The sequence below is a fragment of the Acomys russatus genome, chromosome 6, assembly GCF_903995435.1.
Source record: "Acomys russatus chromosome 6, mAcoRus1.1, whole genome shotgun sequence".
NCBI classification, from domain to species: Eukaryota; Metazoa; Chordata; class Mammalia; order Rodentia; family Muridae; genus Acomys; species Acomys russatus.
In genome coordinates, this window is record NC_067142.1 from 38,915,934 (window position 1) to 38,934,766 (window position 18,833).

Below are 18,833 nucleotides of genomic sequence, written 5' to 3' on the forward strand. Positions count from 1 at the left end.
GGTACATTTACACTATGGAATATTACTCAGCTATCAAAAACAAGGAAATCTTAAACTTTGCGGGCAAATGAATGGAACTAGAAATGATCGTCCTGAGTGAGTTAACACAGACCCAGAAAGATACACATGGTATATAACTCATTTATAATTGTACAATAGCCCAACATGGATGCCCTCTGAGAGTCTTCCCTCATCAGAGGATTGGGACAGATTCTTGGACTTTCTATTGGGACTCCAGGTGAGAGAGGTTTGGGAGAGTAGGGAAATAGAAGGACCCAGATGGTCCAGAACCCTACAAGAAGAACATCAAGGCTGGCGGATCTGGACCCTGCGGGGCCTACACAAACTACCGCACCAACCAAGGACAATGCACGCAGTAAACCTGGACCCCTTACTCAGAGCTAGCAAACGGACAGTGCACTCTCCACAGTTGTGTGGAAAGCGGGGGCTGACTCTGATATGAACTCTGGTGCCCCCTATTTGATCACTTCCCCTTGATGAGGAGTCCTGGTGGCATTCAGAGGAAGGGTAAGCAGGCTGCTAGGATGAGACCTGATAGGCTGTGATCATATGGTGGGGGAGGAGGTCTCCTTCTGTCACAGACCTTGGGGAAAGGAATGAGGTGAAAAAGGGAGGGAGGAGTGTACAAGAAGTTACATGTTAGAGGATAACAATTGAGATGTAATCTGAATAAATTATTTAAATACAAATATTAAAAATAAAAAAAAGAACAACTACAATGAAAAGCCCAACAACTTTCTCAGGATTTGCTAAAAACCAACCTTAACATGAAAAATTGAACAAGTTAGTTTAAAATAGGACATGGAACTAAACAATTCTTATAAAGTTTGTTTGGTTTTTACTTAATTTTATCTTATTATTATTTGTTTTTAGATGCCTGTTTATATTCAAATGGATGGGTTGGAGAGGGGGATCTGGGAGGAGTTGGGGAAGGAAAAACCATAATCAGAATAGATTATATTTTTACAAAATCTGTTTCAACAAAAAAAATAAGATAAAAAAAAAACCCACACTTCTTTTTAGTATTTAATACCATTGGCCATCTGGGAAATGCAAATTAAAATTACTCTGAAACTTCAGCTTCCCTCCATCAGAATAAGATCAAATAAATAAATTACAACAGATGTTGGTGTGGAGAGTGGGAAAGGGGAATACTTTTATATAGCTTTTGGGAGTGCAAACTGCTGCAGCCATTATGGAAAGCAGTGTGGAGTGTCCTCCGACAGCCAGCAGTGCTACTGCATCGTGCATTTATACTGCCCTTGAGCGTACACCCAACGGTCTCTATATCCTACTACAGAGGGATCTGTTCACTGCTGCTCATTGTTGCTCTGTTCACTATAGCCAGGTAGCAGAAACAGCCTAGATGTCCAGAAATTGAAGAACACATAACGAAAGTATGGGATGTTTACACAGTGGAATATTACTCAGCTATTTTTGAAATGTTAGGACATTCACAGGTGGAGTTAGAAACAAATCTTTTGGAGTAAGGTAACCCAGACCCCCTAAACAGAAAGTGTGAGTGCTGTCTTTCATTGGCTAAAAAGATCATCGGCCCTAGTAGAGAATCTTACTATCATTATCTGCTAAATAGTAAATCATTTATCATTATACCTGTACATTAATGGATCTCTCGGTCCCATAAGAAAGAAGCTTCTATTTACAATTAATGATGGTTAAAGCAGAGATCCACAACTGGCCAAGGTGCAAAGAAAGAAGGACTGGAATGCTCAGCTCTAAATGGAACATCTGTTCTGCGCCTTGTCCCGCAACGCTCTGAGATGACTACAGGTGAATAGAGAGACTTCTGAGAGCCAATTATTGTGGATGAAAACTAGGAAACAGTACCCTCCAGACACAACAGGAGTAGTCCACATGTGAGCTCACAGTGATACGACAGCCGGCATTAAACTTCTATCCAGACCCCATCTAGAACGGAGAGAGGAGGTGAACATTGATGTCCTGCCCCTACTTTAGGAGCTACTGGCATCTGATAGGTTCAGGGAAAAGAAGACTTGGCTCTCCTTTAAAAAGCTGCCACTTGTAGCTCTACCATAGTCCAGTGGAAAGGTCATACATTCACCAATGTATAGACAGCATAAGTCATACTCGGTGGGTGAAAATAAAACGAGCACACAAAATTTAATGGGAGTGGAAGTGGAGTGGGTCTGACGGGAGTTGGGGAAGAGAGTGACTATGTTCAAAACTTGTATAAACTTTGCAAAGATCTAAATTAGAACAAACACCAAGAAAAACAAAAACAAACTCTCTTTCAGGATATGAATTTGAAAGTGAATACCACAGCCTGAAATTAAGGCTTTGTCTCACTAAGGTGAGGAAATTCATATATTTACTTAGAAGTCTATACTAATACAAATGTGTTTTAAACCATATGGTGTATAAGGATACTTTCTTAAACAAAGCAGAGAACACAATTATAAAATTCAGAATACTGAAAAAAAAAAAAAAACACACAAAGTTCTCTAGGCTAAAGGAAACTGATTCTCAAAAGCAAATGAAGTTCAAGAAGAAATCAACTGAAGTGAAAAAAGCCAGTATGGGAGTGAATAAAATGGTCATTGAAAATGTGAATATTATTCCATTATAGATAACCACACTAAGAACATTGTTGACTGTCCAGTCAATACTACCCATGGCTTGCTCTATATACATCCAAATGAGACAAATAGATGCAAATAATAACAAAATTTTGGGCAACAAAAGTGAAATAGACTGTTGAGGCACTTTAGTTCAGGCTGCACAAAAGTGTTAGATTAAGATTGGTGGTAATATCCTTGAGGTGCTTGTAATATTGAGGTGCATGGGACAAAGAATAACAATGATATAGTGAGATATTGAAGAACATATTATTAAGGTAATAGAGGCAGAGTTGCAGGAAAATAATTGCAAAGAATAGGGGTAGGATGTCATGTTCACCTCCTCTCTCCATTCTAGAACAGTGACTACATTAAATGTAAATGAATTCACTATTCCACTTAAAATGCAAAGATTAACAAAATAAAAATTAAAAAAATGAGCACATAAGCAGTTTTAGTAAAATTTTGCATATAATTTGACAGTGAATTTTGACATTCAAATCTAAAACATAAATGTCTATTTTTAGCTCCAGTGACCAGAATCAAACCTAACAAAGTTGTAAAATATTGAATCATATTGACAAAATCACACAACAGTTTCCAGGTTTTAGGTGGTGGCAAAATATTGATGCTGGGGCCCCTCAGGGCTAGAGTCTCCTTGTGTGGGAATGACCTACATTTACATCAGCTCTCATCCCTTTTGGAAAAATGCACACCATGCAGCTGATGAGCTATCAGAAGCCATGTCTGCATCCTGGTTTGCTTTTTGCCAACTTGACAGCAGGTAGAGTTATGGGAAAAGAAGACCCCTGATTGAGAAAATGCCTCCACTAGATTGTCCTGTAGAAAAGTCTGTGGGGGCATTTCCTTGATTGATGATTGACACTGGAGGACTTGGCTCAGGGTGGACAGTACCAGCCCTGAGCAAGTGGTCCTGGTTTGTATAAGAAAGCAAATTGAGCAAAATGAGCAAGACCTGGGAATCAAGCCAGTAAGCCATGTTCCCCGTGGTCTCTCCTTCATCCCTGCCTCCAGGTTCCTGTCTTGAGTCCCTACCCTGAATTCCCTTCCAGATGGACTACAACTGTAAGCTAAAATAAATTCATTCCCTCCAACTTGCTTTTGGTCTCGGTGCTTATTACAACAATAAAAACCAAATTAAAAGAATGTGAATGTCTGAACTCTGCATAAAACCCTTAGTGTTGTACAACCAGGCACTTTATTCTGTATTATGATCTATATTTATCACCCTGCACAAAGTTAAAGTCCAAGCGGATTAAGTACCTTAACACAAAACTAGATAGACTTAATGTGTTAGAAGAATAAGTGGGGAAGAGCCTTGAACTCATTGGCATTGGAGACAGCTTCTTGAGCAAAACATCAAGAGCTCAAGCTCTAAGATCAACAACTAATAAATGGGACCTCATGAAACTGAAACGTGTCTGTAAGGCAAAGCACACTGTCAACAGAACAAAGCGAGAGCCTACAGACTGGGAAAAGATCTTCAACCCTACATCTGACAAAGGGCTAATATCCAAAATATATAAAGAACTCAGGAATTAAACACCACCAAACCAAATGACACAATTAAAATTGGGGTACAGAGATAAAAAAGAATTCTCAGCAGAGGAATATCTAATGGCCGAGAAACACCTAAAGAAATGCTCAACGTCCTTAGTCATCAGGGAAATTCAAATCAAAATGACTCTGAGATTTCACCTTACACCTATCAGAATGGCTGAGGTAAAAAAACTCATGTGATAGCACATGCTGGCAAGGATGTGGAGAAAGGGGAACACTCCTTCATGGCTGGTGGGAGTGCAAACTTATAAAACTACTTTGCAAATCAGTCTGGTATTTTCACAGAAAATGGAGAATAGTGCTACCTCAAGACACAGCTATACCACTCCTGGGCATATACCTGAAAGATGCTCTACCATACAACAAGGACATTTGTTCAAATATGTTCATAGTTTCCTTATTCATAATAGCTGGAATCTGGAAAAAACCTAGATGTCCCTCAACTGAAGAATGAATAATGAAACTATGGTACATTTACAGAATGAAATATTGTTCAGCTATCAAAACCAAGGAAATCTTGAAATTTGTAGGCAAATTGTTTGAACTAGGAACAATCATCCTGAGTGAGGTAACCCAGACCCAGAAAGATACACAAGGTATATATTCACTTATAAGTGGATATTAGCTCAACATAGATGCCCTCTGGGAGACTCTACCCAGCAGGAGATTGGGACAGATATTGGGACTTGCAGCCTGACTCTGGGTGAAATCCTGCGACCTTTATGGAAGAGTTGGGTGATGAAAAGATAGGAGTGAGTTCTCAGGAGCTCCACAAGAACTATCAAGGCTAGAAGATCTGGACCCAGGGGGGCCTGCACAAACTGATGCACCAACCAAGGACATTGCAAGCAGAGAACCTAGAACCCCGGTTCAGACATAGCTGATGGACAGCTCTTCTCCACATTAGGAGGGGAAAAGGGAGAGCAGGGGGCTGCTTCTGACAGGAACGCTAGTGCCCTCAATTTGAACACTGCCCTTTGGTGGAGAGGTCCTGTGGGAACACAGAGGAAGGGGATGCAGGTTATCCTGATGAGACCTGATAGGCTGTGGTCAGATGGTCAGGGAGGTGGGACCCCCTCTCAGAGGTCTATGGGAGGGGAATAGCTTAGAAAATGGAGGCAGGGTGGGAACAGGAAGATAAGAGTGACGGCATTACAATTGGGATGTAATGTGAATAAAATAGAATTAAAAATCAGAAAAAAAAGTGTACATGAGAAACATATGTGCATGTGAGCCTGATTTCATATGCGGTAAGGATTATGGAAATGTGGCTAGTATTAAAAAATGGAAACTACAATTTCAACAGTTGACTGAATAAATATTTATGATGTATATGTGATAAAATGTTACACGAATGCCACAAATAGAAAATATTTTAATAGTAAATGCTATTTAAATAAAATATTATAGGGCTATTAACATCAATATAAAATTTAAGAACAACATTGTATATATCACAAAGGCATACACATGAGGTAAAACAATGAAGAGCAAAAATGTAATTATAAGTGTGAACATAATTTATTCAATTTAGAAGAGATCAACAGAGATCTAAGGTTGTGGGGGTTCCATGTTTTTTGGTGTTGATGATTAATAATTAGTAATGTATCATGTTCATAGTTTATTCATTGGTGTGTGTCATATACTTTAAATTCATAAAGTTTAAAAATATCTTTTGTTTTATTCTCTTTACTGTTTAATATATTAACTAAGGATAGCAGTGTGCTTGTGTGTGTGTGTGTGTGTGTGTGTGTGTGTGTGTGTGTGTGTGTGTGGCAAGCACCACCCAGGACTCTGTGGCTGGGGGCCATCTGAAGCCACCCAAGTGCCACTTCAATAAATGAATATGTGATGGAGGCATGTGAAAGACTAAAAAATAAAGGAGTGCATGAAAGAAGTAGAACTGGGCACATGGTGGTGGTGACAGGATGAGAGAAAAGGATGAGAGCAACATGTTGTCATTGATCAGAAGGGTCAGCAGACTGGTGTACAACAATCCGGAGCTTCCCTCCTCCAATATGCTGCCCAGCTTCATGATTCCCCTGGCTTTGGGTTATTATAGAGATGAGGAAATGTTCTGTTTCTAGTTGGTCCTCGCTGAAGGACCACTATCAGAGGCCATGTTGTTATCTGTGGTCCACATTGGTGCCCCAGGCCCTGACAAAACCTGAGATCCATGTGTATTTTAATCCAGCAACATGGCTGTGCTGTCAAAGGTCACTAGTCAAAGACCTTCTAGGTCTATGTGATCTGGCTGGAATACAGACATGCCCTTAGTATACACTTTTAATCCCAAGCCATGAAGATAAGGTTAGTTTATAGAAGGGAGAAGCCATGTTTGATATTAATGTCTATTTGGCGGGCATCAAAGTGATAAACCAGAGAAAGATTTGACAGAATGAGTCAAAGATTGGATATGCCTAATTTTCACAAGTACAGCACAGGAAAGTGAGGATACCTAACAGCGGCACATGGTGGGGGAGGAGAGACTTTTATGAGAATTTTGTTGTTGTTGTTGTTGTTTGTTTGTTTTTGTTTATTATCAGGACAGTTTTACACAGACAGGTTGCAAAAAGGAAAAACTAGACACAGGTGAAGACAGAATGAGCAAGAGAATAAGAAGGGGCCAGAAGATTAAAATATACTGATAGAATTAATTTGAAGCCAAGCAGAGCAATTCAGGCAGAAGTTAACAAAAGCCAGTTTGAATAAGTCATCTTAAAGAGGGCTTGAGCGAGAACAGCTGGGTTGAACCATCTGACAAGGGTTTACAAAGACCTAGCAAGGCTTAGGAATGGCTCTCATCTTATCCCCTCATTGAGGAAATCAAATCAACATTTACATCATGTGGATGTGTGAAATCTATGCAACTGCTTGCTGCCTTGTGATGTCCTCCGGCTTTGCTACCTGGGAGAGCCATGCTGATGTGAGTGGCATGTGTTACTGAGTTAGGCTGGGTGTTTCCAGGAGTTAACCTGTCTCATTGTCAGTGAATCTTTAAAATAATTTTAAAACCTTTTAAATGCTGTATTCCTCATGTCTCTGAGGTTTTTTAAGAGCTTATCTAACGATCCTACCTTATCCTTCTATAGAAAAAAATCATATCTATCTTCTGAACCTGAGATGTATGTTCTTGTGATAAAAGTAGACAAGGAATTGACATGACCATGATTTGATCAACTAACAATTAACTTGTATAATTTTTTTTTTATCCTAAACAGCCTAAAATAGCACTTTCAAAGTATTGGAAGTAAACCTCGTATTATAATTGAGCTATATGGGTACAATACCTCATATTACAGCAGGAATATGAATATGTATATTGTTGTTCTTATATCTATATAAATATATAGATATAATCTTACATTTGAATTCTATACCACTGTCTCTAAAATTAAAGTTATTTTGCATCTATATCTTTTAAAGGCAAGAGAATACCCTACTGAGTCATAGCCCACCTGGAAGTTGTAATTATAAGATATTATACAACATGTGAAATAAAAAAGGACCATTCTATTTTATGGAAGAATAAAGCAATTGCTTAGGCTGTAGGGTACATAGATTTTCTTTGAGACTTTTGCTAAATTTTCAAACATTTGCACTAATGAACTTGTGTAATGAATTACGTAACATTTCACTTTCATCTTCGTCATTTCAGCAATTTAACTTCTGTACACTAGATGGTGCTAATACCCCACCATCGCCATAGCAAAAACCTGGTTCTCCAGGAAAAAAAAAAAAAATCACTCTCTGAAAATAAACAATCCCTCTGCTTTCAGTTGCTGTTCAGATCTATCTTCTCCCTTCAAATGCGCAACTTGTTTGTCTTTGTTTAAAATCTCAATTATAATATGTATCAGTAACTAGTCCACACACATATGGTCACTTGATTTTTGACAAAGGAGCCAAATCCATTCAATGGAAAAAGGATAGCATCTTCAACAAATGGTGCTGGTCTAACTGGAGGTCTATGTGTAAAAAAATGAAACTGGACCCATATTTGTCACCTTGCACAAAACTCAAATCCAAGTGGATTAAAGACCTCAACATAAAACCAGAGACACTAACTCACTTAGAAGAAAAAGTGGGAAAGAGCCTGGAACATATTGGCACAGGAGACAACTTCCTGAACAGAACACCAACGGCCCAGGCCTTAATGTCAACCATTAATAAATGGGACCTCATGAGGCTGAGAAGCTTCTGTAAGGCAGGAGACACTGTCAAGAGAACAAAGCGACAGCCTACAGACTGGGAAAAAATCTTCAGTAACTAGTGTTAAACCTAAAATAGCTAAAGTGTACACTGTATACCTACTACAACCCTTAAGTGTGTCTTAAGATAGTGACAAACAACATAATTTCTCAAGCATCACTGAAAAAATATTCTCAAAGCATTCTAACAAGACAGAAACAAGTTCCTTTCATTCATGTAGTTGATCTGTCGACATAAATAAACAATACACACATTTGCTTTAAATAAATGGGAAATTGTTATTGAAAATGTCTCAGTGTTTGCTTACTAAGTAGGGATCACAGAAATACTTTCAAAAGGATAAAAACATTTTCAAAGTGATGAGTCATTTAAAAACCTTTAGAAGGAGTGAAGCTGACTGCTTCTAGCCCCAGGTGAGTGAGTAAACTCACTTTTCTTGTACCTAAGTATTTAGTTAGATTACAGCCAAAGAAGTCGGATCCTATGTGTTTTGCAACAAGATAATTAACAGTTAATTTTGCTTTTTAAAACTGTCTCTGTTAGTTTTCTATTTACTTGGATGTAGTTGCTAACTTAAAATGTTTTTCAGAAACAGAGTGACTGTGTGTATAGGTTTGACTACCATAGAACAAGAGGTTTGGGTTTTTTGTTGTTGTTTTTGTTTTTTACTTAAACTTGATTGAGATAATTGTTTAATTTTGGTGAAAGTTTAAAGCAAACATCTGATATTTTAATAACCATGGTTCACCAGTTTCTTATACTCAAATTTGAAGGAGCTCATACCGACACACAACCTAGTACAATTCTTTATCTTCAATACCAATGTGTCTCTAAATTGTTATTTGAAATGTTCTTGTTGCTATGTAATAAATATAAATGAATTTTTATGTTTTGTAAAACATTATTTGCACCTACATTTTTGGTAGGTTAAACAGAGGGATGTACTCTTTTTTCATTTATTATAGCTTCTAAAAGGATTTAGAAAAAAGAATAAGAGGTATCATTTAAAAATATTACTTGTTACTAGATGGTAGAATATACTATACTTGAAAACTACAAATTCCTGAGAAAAATAAAGCAAATCAATACAAAAGGCATGACAAAAATAGAAATTCTCATTAAATTTCCCTTCTGCCTTCTTATTGCTATAAACGGTTATTACATTTATACATGTATGTGATCCAAAGAGTTTTCTGTAAATTAAAAATATTCAGATTAATTTATAAATAGTACAAAAATACAGTATTTGATTAGGGGGTGTAAGACAAGGTTTCTCTGTGTAGCGTTGTCTTCCTAGACTCACTTTGTAGACCAGGCTGGCCTTGAACTCACAGAGATCTGCCTGCCTCTGCCTCCCTTAGTGCTGGGATTACAGGTGTACACCACTACTCTCAGAGAATTTGGAAATTTTTTGGGATATAGAAAAGTGTCAGTTGCAATAAAGTACTTTAAAAAACTACCAACAGAGACTTAAGTTAAGGTTATACTTAGTGAACATTTAAAAAACAAATTTCTATTTCTAAAATATACAGAGACAACTATGAAGTTTGTTTGTAAAAATGTTAACCTTGTGAAAGAACAGATAGATCATAGAGGGAACATTGTGAGTCCTGGGAGAAATCAGCTGGGGCAGCTGGTCTCTGTGTCATTGTGACAAGGCAGCATGAAGCCTACTGAATGAACACTTCAGAAATGAGCAGTGCTTGGACAACAGTCTCCTATACAAAGAATGGTTCCAAGCACACTGTTGTCTATTTAAAATAAACTGTTGCTATATAGTGAATGGTTTCATTAGGCTTGAACAGCTGCTTTAGAAAGCAGCCCAGCCCAAGGACGGAATAAATTTAACCCTGAAAGTTCATCAGCTCATGTACTTTCGTGTCTGAGTGTTGCCGGTGGGATCCTGAGGATAAGGATTAAAATCACAGGAAAAACAATTCCCTTCCCTACCTTACCCCTAATTCATGTAGAAGTTAAGCCATCTTAACTTGGATACGTGGAGATGAGTGCCACACCTCTACAGTACCTCTTTAGTTCTTTCTGTGTAAATAATGTTTTAACCGGTCATTTACGTCCTCGTCTGACTAACTTCTGTGCCGTGTTCGACGCCTGCTTCCATGAGGCTCCATGACTGTAATCTCTTCATGTTGAAGAGAGAATACAGTGGGTTGAGGTCAGCAAGGGCTACTTAGTCTGACTCTTCTCAGAGAAATAAGATAAAACTAAAATAGCAAAGACATCTCTATCCAAATATAATCCCCTCCTTTTTCTTCTCTCTCTCCCAACCCACTCTCTTTACCATTTCAATTATTTTTGTAATTTTACTTTAAAATTAGCACACAGAGCATTATATTCTATTATAGTTTTTTTTTCCAAGATAGAGTTTTCTGTGTACAACTGGCCATCCTAGACCTCACTTTGTAGATCAGGCTGGCCTTGAACTTAGAGAGCTGCTATTCTTCTCCCCAGGCTCAGTGATTAAAGGCATGTGCCACCATGCCCAAATCTTCTTATGCCTCTTCAAAACAGTTTTATTTTACTCTTTTTGCCCCTTCTTTTTCCTATCTCCCTCCCCTGTCTTGTTCCAGTCTCTCACAGTGTTCTTTCTGCTTTTATGTCACATGTGTTTTCCACCATGCCCTTCTTCCACATGTCTTTTTCCACTTCTAGTTCTATGTCCTCTACCTAGATTCATAACCACATATATACATATAATAATATTAAATAGATAAATATTAAGTATATTTATTAAAAACCAGAATGCAAATATGAAAGAGAACCATTCAGTATTTGTCTCTCTGAGTCTGGATTCATTTATTTTTCCTATTAATTTCATACTTTCTTTCTCCCTTTGCATCTGAACAAAATTTCATTTTGCATGCACAACTAAGTGTTCATTGTTTTCCTCTCCACTACATGACTTTTGGAAAGTATTATTATACTTCCCAGTATTTAGAAGTCACTTGAAAGTAATCCTGGATAAAAGAGAGTGAACACAAAAAAAGAATTGTAGGACTGTTTTCAAGATATACATCCATACAGTCAATATGCACAGATGCAGCTGAGAGTGACAAATGGGAAACTTAAATAAGATTTGAAATAAGAAAAAAATGACAAGACAGAGAAAGAAGAAAAAGAAGAAGAGGAGGAGGGGGAGGAGAACAAGAAGAACAGTAAGAACAAGAAGAGCAAGAAGAATGAGAACAAGAAGAGGAAGAAAAGAGGAGGAGGAGGAGGTGGAGGAGGGAAGAGAACTATTATATGGTGATCTTGAAGGCCTGTTGCATGCACTGAAAAGTCTCCAAATCCCATTATACATCTGTCTACATCCCAAGTGTGAATCTGTGTTGTATTTTTTGAAGTCAGGAATCCATTGAATTTAGCTCAAAGTGTAAAAAGTTCTTAGGAAACTTTGAAGGGATGTTTCTATAATCATCCTTTATCTACTGCATTTTCAGTTAACACCATTTGTGAGAAACTAAGATTTCTAAGTTAAAATGTCAAAACAAACGTGCTCTGTCAAATCCTAGTGTTCTTTTCATTATTTCCTGGTAGAGATTTTTTTTTTCTGTTCAGCTACTTGACTTTCTCTGAGCCAGTTTTTTCTTCTACTTTTAAACCAAAATGTAACAATTTTTCCCATTACCTTGTGTGTTTTCACGTGCTATGCTCTGAGACACAAAGTTAAGAACTGGGTAAAGTGTCCATTAGTCAACTGTGCCCCTGAGGACTTGGTTGGCAGCATCTCTTTAAATGGCAAGTGGAAGAGGTGATGTGTACGTGAAGAAGAGGAAAGTGGTAATGACTAACAATCAGAAACAGCAAATAAAAAATAATTAATTTGGAGGGGGAGGAAGAGTTCAAAATTGAGCAATCTAAGGCCAAAGATGAAGACTGTTTACTTTGTGGCTGTTTCTACGTTAGAATAATTCTATTTTGCACTATTTAACTGTTATAATTTTAAATTAGATTCAGGAAAAAGGCATGCTCATTTCTACAATATGGCTGGTTTGAAGATAAGCAAGGCTTGCTTTCACAGTCCACCTTCCACAGCATCTGTGAGCAATTTCTCCATCCTTCGTCACCTACCACTGCATTTCACACTGAAGTGCTGCCTGTCTCTGAATGATTTTGAGCTATTATGATCTCTTACCACTGTCCAGTTCTATTCTCTATCAGTGAAATTTCACAGTCAGTTACACAGACTAGGACTAAATTGAACTATATTTTCCCTTCCACATAAATTACAGGTAGGTTGAATCTATGGTACTATAAACATGTCAAGTATTTTAAGAGTTGCAGAAGAGAAGAGACTGAAGACAATTGGGACATTGCAAATGCCAACTAACACCACTTAGGAAAGTATTATATTATCCTGAAATGTGTGTTGTGAGGACAGGGGTTACTTGTCCCGCTGAAATTAAATATATTTTGCATAATATAACAGTCTTACCCATTTGGTTTGGTTATATAATGATCTAAAACACTCACATGTATCTACTAGGGTGAAGGTAAGCAAATGTGGCAGGAGGTGGCCTACCCGGACATCTGGCCTCTAGGGGCTGAGGGACTACCACTAGGAAGATGCTGAGCAGTTGTGCTAGACATGTGGGGAATCTTATCACACAGGGAGTGTGTTTTCCAGACCTTATCTTTTTAGACCCTTCTGAAAATTCTGAACTTAAGGCTCAAGGAAGAATTTTTATGATGTCTTCACTTCCACAATTCTGATCATTTAATCCAGCCACTTTCCCTAGAGAAATGTGGGAGTCTCTCTATGCATTGCCTCTATGGCTTGTGATAAAGAGACTGTTTCTCTTTTGTTCCAGTTCTCAGATTCAGCAGAGGGAAGCTCTGAGGGTGTAGGTTATCTTTCTATGGAGAAACAAAACTGCAGTGGGTCTTGCACTGTTTGCCTAATGATAAAGTTGTGACTTTCCAAGTGGAAGGTAAATATTTAATTTGCAATATGTGCTTTGGTTGTAGTTGTGATCACTTTTCCTTTTGTTCCAAACAAGTGGGCCAAATAAATATCAGTGATGGATGACTTCATAATTTTTAAACTCTTAAATCCAACTATTCATTATAATTTGAAATACAAAAAAAAGTGTTTACAATGTGCATACATGTAAGTCCCGGCTCCTATGATAGGTTTACAAATCTTTGATGTGATAAAGGAGCATAAAAGCAAGATGCCAAAATTGGTTTCAAACATAAATGAAACCATTGCCTATTGTGCATAGACATGCATTTCACTATGTAAATGTGCATTAGTTTTCAGTTTACCACAGTAATTCCTACTACATCTTTTTTATTATCTTTAAAAAATTGTTTTTTTTAGATTAAAGTATAATTACATTATTTTCCCTTTGGTTTTGTCCCTCCAAAATTTCTCATATACTCCTCCTTGCTCTCTTTCAATTCACAGCCTCTATTTTCATAATTATCATTATGTGCAAATATAGGTATATATTTTAATATGACCTGCTCAGTATATATAATGTTACTTGTATGTGTGTGTTTTAAAGGCTGGCCTTTCTTTTTAAATTGAAGGTTTTGAATCTCTCTTGGGAAAGAAAACTGTTGATTGTTTCTTTAGAAGGTTTTTGACAATCTGAGATATACATATATATATATTCTTCTAAGGAAAGACCAGCTATCCCTGTGAATTTAGTTGAAAGGTGGTAATACAAAAGTTGGTAAGTGGTTGTTGATGTTGCGTTTCAGTACTTGGGAGGCTAAAGACAGAGACCAGGAGTTGAAAGGCAGCTTGTGCCATGCGGTGAGTCTCTATCTCAGAAACGGTGAAGAAATCACAGATGTGATACTAGTGGCAGAACTATGTTCATAGAATACTGTATGCGATGATACATACAGAGTGATACACATAACGCTTCTGTATTGCAACTTATTTCATCTGTCTCCATTGAGTCACTTAGAGCATGTGAAACTTTGATATTCAATATGGCTTATGCTGGAGGAAAAGTGACAGAAGTGGCTTTCAGTTAAGATGTGGTGAAGCCCAGGCAATGTAAGTTGCCGTCAATGTTGGACATAGAATGAAGGAAAACATAGGAGCACTTTCCATATAAGCCTTTTCTATTAAGAAAAAGCAGAAACATCTTACATTGCATCATTTCACTTTTTGACTTTCTATCATCTCATTTTAAACAAAAGCATAAATAGCCTTTCCTTTAACTCCCCAAAGAGTAACTAGCATTAATTCATAACTAACACACATAACATCATTTTTCCCACATCAATGTTAAACGAAATTAGCTAATTCTCTATGTGAGAGTGGGCGAAGGCGGGGCTGCCGTTGAACCTCTGACGTGTACTTTCGTGCCCACGATTTGATCACTGCCCCTTGGTAGGATGGCCTTGCCTGCATGCAGAGGATGGGGATGCAGGCTATCCTATGGAGACCACATGGGGTGTGGACAGATAGTGGGGTAGGAGGGCGCCCATGTCAGAGGTCTAGGGAAGGGGGATAGGGAAGACAAGGGAGGGAAGATAAGAGCAAGAACAAGGGGATAAGAATCAGAATGTAATGTGAATAAATTATAATAAATTATATATACACACACATGTATATATATAAAGGAAATTAGTAGCAATGCAATACTGTGTGTATTCCCATATACAATCCATATAAGATTGTTGTTACAAGTCTTTTTGAAAGCTAATTACATAAATAAATAAACAAAAATCATTCAACACTGAAAAAAATAAATAAAGCCTGTCCAGCAATTAAAACAAAAAGTGAAAATATCTTATATTTAAAACAACATAATAAACAATGAACTCTCCATTCTGTGATTAAAATCTCTTAAGCCCGAAATGACATTTTTTTGTCCTTTAAACCTCCAGGATTAGAAAGCACTTATCTCCCCGGAAAGCACGCAGTGGTTATTTGGTTGTGTTTCTGCACAGGTTTAATTGGTTCATTTCAGCAGTTCTGGGCTGCGGCCTAATTTCATACAATATCCAATTGTGAGAGTAAAATGCATGCTTGGAAAGCTTGGGTATAATCCATTGCCCAGAACTGAAATTACAAAGCTCGGCTGAGGAACTCTTATGTTACAGGTTGTCCTGTAAATCTGACCCGATTTTGAACAGCATGTGGTTTTGCAAGAAGCAGCATTTACTGTTCCTAACAGCTTGGAGTGTGAATGCAGGCAGGCACTGCACTTAAAAAGGTATTAGGAACTCTTGACATACAGAAAAGAGAAGACAAAAAGAAATCTGGGCTCATAGTTTTACCTTTGGTTACTACAATTATGAATACTGTTTTTTTTTTAAGTTGTTAAGATTTTGTTTAGTTTTGTGTTTTTCCCCTTTTTAAAAATGTTTGATTGAATATAACATGCAATTTCCATGCCTGCATGTGGAAATAGCATGGTCTACAGGAGACTTTTTTCTTCCTTTTACAGGTGGATTGAAATCAAGTAGCCAGCATCTGTGGCAAGCAAGATCATTAACACGTTCACCCTGCCCGCTGGCCCAGTTAACACTGGTTCTGGACGAATGTTCAACTTTATTGGGGCAGAAAACATTCATGTTAAGAAAGCCTAATGTGATAGCATATCAAACCATTTTGGTTTTTATATTAGGTTAATAGCCAGATGTGAAGAACAGAGACGGAAGCAAATATTGACTTGCATATGTAACTATTTTAATTGATCCAAGCTGTAAGGTTTGTTGGCATTTCTGTTACGTTGATAGACAATGAAACTGTTTACATTTGAGATAGACATGAGCTACCAGGCAAGCTGAGATTAAGGAGGGAGCACTGCATCCTCTGAAAACCCGTGGAACTGCTCACATGTGTCTCTGCATTAATTACATGCACGTTGGGGATAGCATGAGGTTACTTAGTGTATAATTCTTTATATACTATACTTTCTAGTGCGTTAAATACCATTGATGCATGCTCTAAATACTATATATACTATGTAATGCTTTAAATAGTCAACTCTCACCTCATTTCTCATTGTACAGATGTTGAAAAAGTAACATGCACAGTACAACTGGCCAATTCATCAGCAAGATTTGCCACCACATTTGAATACATATTGAAAAATTCAAATTCAGCAATAACAAGAAAATCAGCTGAAATCCATGGTATAAGTGAGGATTTTAAAATCATTGACATTAAATTATCATGTATTTGCCATGTCACTTCTGTTTTAATATTGAAATTCCACTTTGTAATTATGTAAACAGCTTAGTTTAACTTGTATCAATTAAGATTTAAAAATTAGCTAGAAATCATATATATATATATATATATATATATGCATATATACATGTATCAGCGAGCAGTAAGCAAGCAGAACATTAAAAAGACATAAGAAAAAAACATTGGCTTATGACAAAAGAAAAGATTGAGTTATGTTTAATAATATCAATACCTCTTTAGAACTCTTGGCCAATATAATCATATTTCATTTTAGCAATACTTATTTATATTTTCATATATAAGGAAATGACTACCTTAGTTTACAAGGTGTCTGAATATAAGACGTGTAAGCTAAAATTTAAAGATTGATATTAGACCGTGTAATTGTAAAAGTTGACCCTTTCAAGAACTATTAAATGCAATAAATTAATTTTTGTTTGGAATTTTACTAAAAGATATAACTGAAAACGATTCTGCCCTTCTTATCTCAGTTGGTAAATATCCATTTTTAGTATTCTTTAGTGAATAGGGGCTACAGCAATGGCTCACTTACAAAGTGTTGGCTAACTGAAATGTTTGGAAAAATTATTCACATTATTCTATACACTTGATATGAAGCAAGGTAAGTCAGGAATGACAATTACTCCCACCTGTAACCTCAGCACATGAGAGGCTGACACAGGTGGACTATAGTGAGTTCAAGGACAAACTAGGTTTTAGTGACAATCTACCCTAAAACAGTCAAAACTAAAGTAACAGTTAATTAAATTTTATCACGTAACTAGTTACCTATTGTGAACTAGGAAAGTAAACTTACTTGGATGAACTGAGCAATTAGGTAGAATTTAATTGAATGATAAAGTCTGAATTTCTGTTACTGACATGGGCAAAGAACTCCAGCACTCACATTGCATACCTCAAAAAAACAATGGCTTTCAGAAGCAAATATGCTCCATACATACCCACAGGAAAAAAATCACAAATGCCATGGTAGCATCAGTTGTAAGTGATGTATTTAGGAAGCTTTAGAATTATGCCTGAAATAAATCCACTCACCAAAACAAAAACAAAAGCAACAAAACAAAACAAAACAAGACAAAACAAAAGTAAAAGCTTTCTTTAAGTATAGATATTTACCTAATTTTTTTTTTACTAGTTTTACATGAAGTACTGCAGATATATTCAGGAAAAGGGCATGCTTTGTATTTCATAATAACTACAAGTAAAATGACTATACCCAATTATGAATTGCAAAAATATGTTTAAAGCACTATCTTGAGTTTTACATCAAGCCAAACCACCAATTAGGCAGTCAAATGAACTACTTGCAGTTTTAAAGCTACCACCGAAAGCCACTAAGTTACAGGCTAGTAATTACCCCACATTTACTAGACTAAATTTGAATGATTGCTATGAGAAATATTATCTGCAAATGTTTCATAATGCGGCTCAGCCAGACGGGAGAAAGTCTATGTTTTAAGCTTACCTTCTGCTACACAAACAGCCCATAATGTAAGCCAAATAATTCTTGCTAATAGTCTCATGGTTTGAATCTTTCCAGGACTCGCTGACTTGAAGAGAAGCACGCACCATCCAGGTCTCCTCTGCTAAGAACTGTGACTACTGCAGGGAGAGGTTTTGCCCAAATGGGAAGTTGAAAGTCAGTTTAGGAAATCAGGATCTCTAGATGCTCCGCCCATGAGCAACTTCTGCAAAGTAAACTAAAAGGGTAGACCACAAGACCAGCAGCGTGGGCGGTTGAACCCAGCTCTTACTGTGCCCAGTCTGTGACCTGACGGATTGTTCTTGTAAATCCCAGTTTGTTTGGTTTGGAAACAAGGACAGGTTTCTGGAAATGTGAAAAGCAGGGCCTGGTGATCGCCTCTGGATTTCATAAACCTTTAAACTGTGTTCTGCTGTGTACAAACCACAGAACAGAAAGCAATGAAGGAGCTTTTAAAAGTCATTTAGGGACTGTAAGTTAAGCAGTGTTTTCAGGGCCAACACCCCAGGCTCAGACAGAAGCATTGCCAAGATTGTCACTCTGAGGGATGGGAGATTATGGGATTGCTTTTCTAAAATGCAAGAATTTAGTCCCTCGGAGAATACTTTTTATATGGGTGAGGCAACTGGTCTGTGTCTCCTTGGATATAAATGAATAATTCAAAAATCAATCATTTGAAATGCTGATTTTTCTACCTTCTCATTGAGGTATCTTATAGTAAGGAATAAAAAGGTGC

The 18,833-nt window shown here is 37.1% G+C and overlaps 1 protein-coding gene across 1 annotated transcript in view; it reads right to left on the reverse strand.

Moving 5' to 3' along the window:
• The window catches only part of LOC127191078 (complement factor H-like), a 147,537-nt gene extending 129,290 nt beyond the window's left edge, over nt 1-18,247 (reverse strand). The window contains exon 1 of the mRNA XM_051148318.1: nt 18,080-18,247. Coding sequence (XP_051004275.1) covers nt 18,080-18,137 — 58 coding nt within the window. The 5' untranslated portion in view covers nt 18,138-18,247. The remainder of the gene's footprint in view (nt 1-18,079) is intronic.
• Between the last annotated feature and the right edge of the window lie 586 nt (nt 18,248-18,833).